The sequence below is a fragment of the Orycteropus afer genome, unplaced genomic scaffold (assembly GCF_000298275.1).
Source record: "Orycteropus afer afer isolate SDZICR_OR568_19922 unplaced genomic scaffold, OryAfe1.0 scaffold00033, whole genome shotgun sequence".
Lineage (NCBI taxonomy): Eukaryota > Metazoa > Chordata > Mammalia > Tubulidentata > Orycteropodidae > Orycteropus > Orycteropus afer.
In genome coordinates this window covers 15,310,028-15,315,030 of record NW_006921620.1, presented here as the reverse complement: position 1 = coordinate 15,315,030, position 5,003 = coordinate 15,310,028, and the positions used below count along the sequence as shown (strand labels likewise).

At 36.7% G+C, this 5,003-nt stretch overlaps 1 protein-coding gene across 1 annotated transcript in view; it reads left to right on the top strand.

The window, feature by feature from the left end:
• Window positions 1–5,003, top strand: part of LRRC39 (leucine rich repeat containing 39) — a 28,532-nt gene that overhangs the window by 963 nt on the left and 22,566 nt on the right. The window contains 1 exon segment of the mRNA XM_007936099.2: window positions 1,207–1,312. Coding sequence (XP_007934290.2) covers window positions 1,207–1,312 — 106 coding nt within the window.

The following is a 5,003-nucleotide window of genomic DNA, read 5'->3' as shown; positions in this document are numbered from 1 at the left end:
TGTTGTTGTTGTTATGTTTTGTCGAGTCAGACCCAACTCACAGTGACCCCTCCTTGGGTTTCCAAGGCAGTATCACTATGGAAGTAGATTGCCCAACTTTCTTTCTGAGGAGTGGCTAGTGGTTTTGAACCGCCAGCCTTCTGGTTAGCAGTCAAGTGCCTTAAGCACTACGCTACCAGAGCTTCCTGATATATATATATATGTGTACATATATATATATATATATATATATGTATATATGACTCATAATGGCCCCTCCTTGGGTTTCCAAGGCAGTATCTCTACAGAAGTAGATTGCCCAATCTTCCTTCTGAGGAGTGGCTGTTGGGTTTGAACCATCAGCCTTCTGGTTAGCAGTCAAATGCCTTAGGGACTATGCTATAATAAAAAAGATGGACAATAATAAGTATTGATGAAGATGTGGATAAATACCATATAATATAGTAATTCCATACCTAGGATTATACTCAGGAGAAATGAAAACATATATTCATATATTCATAAAAACTTGTACATGAATATTGGTAGCAGTATTATTCATAATATGTAAAAACTGGAAGCAACCCAAATGTCCATCAACAGACTAATGGATGAATAAAATGTAAAATATCCATGCAATGAAATATATTTATCCATAAAAGGGAATGAAGTACTGATAAATGCTTCAGAGTGATGAACCTTGAAAACACTATGCTAAGTGAAAGAAGCCCAATACAAAAGGCCACATATTGTATGATTACATTGATACAAAATGTATAGAATTGGCATATCTTTAAAGACAGAAAGTAGATTAGTGGTTGCCAGGAGCTGGTTGAAGGGGAGCTGAAGGATGACTGTCAATGGGCATGGGGTTTCTTTTATGGGTCATGAAAATGCTTTGGAATTAGATAGTGGTGATGATTGCACAACTCAGTAAATATACTAAAAAACACTGAATTGTATACTTTCAAAGGATGAATTTCATGGTATGCAAATTATACCTCAACAAAGTTATTATGAAAAAAATGTTTGGAGAGTTATGACAGTTTTCAGAAACCTAAAAATATTGGCATTGTGGTACTAATCAAATTTATAATTCTTGCAAATAAATTCTTGCCTGATTTTCAGATACCATTGATCAAATGGTTGTCTTTCATAGGTCATACAAAAAAGTAAATGCTACATATCTCATTAACTATGAACTAAAATGACTTCCTGGTCTCCTAGGCTAGTGAGGATCTGGGAAGAGAGAGTTAGCTTAACCAAATTAAGGGAAAAGGTCACAACAGAAGATGGAAGAATGGTTTTAAAGATAGAAAAAGAAGAATGGAAGGTAAGTTTTAGAGAGGTGATATTCAATTTTCCGTATTTTTTATTTTGGGGGAGAATTCAGAAAATGATTTTGAAATTATGTAACTAATTAAGACCAACAGTTAGAAAATCTAATTTAAAAAGATGTAAATTAATTTGGAAAGACTGGCATATGAGCTGAACATTTACATTAGGTTAATACACTCCTTGGAGAGATCAATCATGGGAGAATAGAAGGGCTTGATATGTACGGGGAGACAGGTTGGGGGGCAGAAATGCATGGGAAGGAAGGACATGTGGAAGAGGTAACTATGGAGAGGAAGTGGGAAGAGAGCTGTTGCATTGTGGGAAATTGCAGTCAGTATCATGAGACAAAGTGCACGTGAACTGCTGAATGGAAGATGAATTTGCTCTGTAAACTTTCACCCAAATCACAATAAATTTTTTTAAACAATGTAAATTAATTTGGGCAACATGACATTTTTTTTTCCTGCAAAATCTAATCATTTTGTCTCTGCCCTGGCTAAACACTAAGTCATTTGTAATCATTTCCCTTTCTAATCCTTTTAATAAGCAATTTCTCATTTTTCATTAAAAATTAAAAGATGACACCTGTCTACTTACAATCACTTAGCATTTCCAAAGCAAATGCTCAGTGAAAATGTCACAAAATGGCAACTGATATTTTTTCTTAGGTCTGCCATAATTCGGTCTCCCTTTCTCTCTCATGCATACACGCACACACACTCATACACAGTTGCTTAATTACTTTGACAGGCTCTAATTTTTTATAAGGGCCTCTACCCTTCCTATGGAGTTTTTGGGTGGTGTGAATGATTAACATACTCGGCTGCTAACCAGATGTTGGGAGGTTCAAATCCAACAAAAGGCACCTCAGAAGGAAAGCCTGGTGACCAACTTCCAAAAAATCAGCTATTGAAAACCCTGTGGAGCACAGTTCTACTCTGACACACAGAGGCTCACCGTGAGTTAAAATGAAATCATTGGCAATTGGTACTGGTAACCTTTTGTTTTCTCTTCTGGCTTTTATAGGTTGAAAGGGAAAAGTCATAGAATTCAGAATAGTTGAAAGTTTGAAAACATAAAATCCTTCAAAACAGGAATGGAAGAGATTGCAATTATTTTTTGGTTTCTCTGTGCTTTCAATTAACAACATATTTCCATTTTCAATAGCATATGCACTCTAGGAAAACCAAATACAAAACAATTTTTAGGACATAGTTCTGTTTGTTCACTATTGACCAAAATACATTATTTTTGTTTATTCTGATTGGGTTTTGAAAATTTAGCCAAAAAAAGAAAAAGAAAGAAAGAAAAGATCTTAAAATGTAGAAATAACACAAAGCACTTGGAAATATAATCTATTAAAGAGAAAGATTGCACAATGCTTTGAAAAATAAAAAAATTATTGCTACAAACACAGAAGTAAATCCATCCATCTATGGGCAACTGATTTAGACAAGCAAATTCTATTCAATGGGGAAGAAATTGTCTCTTCAACAAATGGTGCTGGCAGAACTGAATATCCATTTGTGGAAAAATGAAACAGGATCCATACCTTACACCATACACAATAACTCAAAATAGATTAAAGATAATCGGGACCTCCTAAAAATTAAATACTTATGCTCATCAAAAAACTTTATTAAAATAGTAAGAGAACCTATGGACTCGGAAAAAAAATCTTTGGGCATGATATATCTAATTATACAGAAAACTTTAACAACTCAACAACAAAAATACAAACAATCCAATTGAAAAATGGGGAATGGTCATGACAGACTCTTCATGAAAGAGGACATTCAAGTGGCCAACAAACACATGAAAAGATCCTTGCAACTGTTAGCCATCAGAGAGATGAAAATTAAAACTTCAATGAGATACCATCTCACTCCTGCAAAAATAGCACTCATCAAAAAAACCAAAAACAACAAATGCTGGTGAGGTTGTGGGGAGATTGGAACACTTATCTACTGCTGGTGGGAATGTAAAATGGTGTAACCATTATGGAAAATGGTATGGTGCTTTCTCAAAAGTTTAGAAATAGAAATACCGTATGATCCAGCAATCTTACTCCTAGGTATATACCCTAGAAATCTAATAGCAGTGACACGAATAGATATATGCATGCCTATTTTGGTAATTGGGATCTCTGGTGGTGTAATGCCTAAGGCACTTGACTGCTAACCAGAAGGCTGGTGGTTCAAGCCCACCATCCGCTTCTCAGAAGAAAGGTTGGGCAATCTACTTCTGTAATGATACTACCTCGGAAATCCAAGGAGGGGTCACTATGAGTTGTCAAGAAGACTTAACAGCACATAACAATTGTGGTAGTTAAGGTTGTGTGTCAACTTGACTGGGCCATGATTTTGAATGGCTTGGCAGTTGGATGTAGTTATTCCCCATGATGAGATTGCATGTTGTATAATCACTTCCATGGTGGAATCTGCTGTGAATAGTTAATCAGTTGAAGGAGAGCTGCCTTCAAGGTGTAGCCTGCTTCCAGTATATATTGAAAGGATCCTGCATTTTGTTGAGTCTTCATCTCTAGTGAGCCAGTGACCTGCTATGTTGCCTAACGGTCTTGGAATTGTTGCCTTTGCAGCCTGTGAGCCAACAATCTGCCATTTTACCTGCTGACCTTAGATTCATCAGCATCAGCAGCCAGTAGCTGTGTGAGTCAAGAGAAGCCTCTAGCATGCTCCAGTGGGGCTGGAAGGCAGAGCTGAAGCCAGGAGTTGAGGGGCCTCTACCCAGGCCCTGGGGCTGGCTCTCTGAACTCAGACTTCTAGCCTAGTCTTCCCCTAGAGCTGGCTCTCTGAATTTAGCCTTTTAGTCTCCTAAACTGGAAGAGAAAAAATTTCTGTTGTTTTGAAACCATCCACTTGTAGTAGTATTTCTGTCATAGCAGTGCTACAGAACTAAGACACCTATGTTCGTTGAAACATTCTCAATAGCAAAAAAAAAAAAAAAAAGGAAAAAATCTAAGTGCCCGTCAATGGATGAATGTATAAACAAAATGTGGTATACATATACTTTGAAATACTACAAGTTATAAAGAATAATGATGAGCTTGCAAAATATCTTATAACATGGATGCATCTGGGGGACATGATAGTGACTGAAATAAATCAAGCACCAAACAAAAATATCATATGAGCCCATTTTTATAAAAAAGACAAAAAGGTCTTTTTTATTTAAAAAAAAAAAAAAATGGATACACAAATCAACATTCTTTGGTATACCAGGGATAGGAAGGGGAAGGGAGGAAGTCACTTTCTAGATAGTAGACACAATCTAGATGGAACAGAAAATACCAAATGAGGATGAAGTCTGCAAAACTTGACTAAGGTAAATGATGACACTAAGAAGTACATAAGAATAAGGAATACTCTTACAATCTATACATTCAATACAATGCTAATCCAGATCCCATCAACATTCTTTAAGGATATAGAAAAACCAATCACTAACTTTATATGGAAGAGGATATTCAGGCGGCCAACAAACACGAAGAAATGTTCACAATTGTTAGTCATTTTGTTGTTGTTGTGTGCTGTTGAGTCGGACCCGACCCATAGCGACCCCTCCATGGGTTTCTGAGGCAGTATCACTACAGAAGTAGATTGCCCAACCTTCCTTCCGAGGAGTGGCTGGTGGGTTTGAACCGCCAGCCTTCTGGTTAGCAGTCA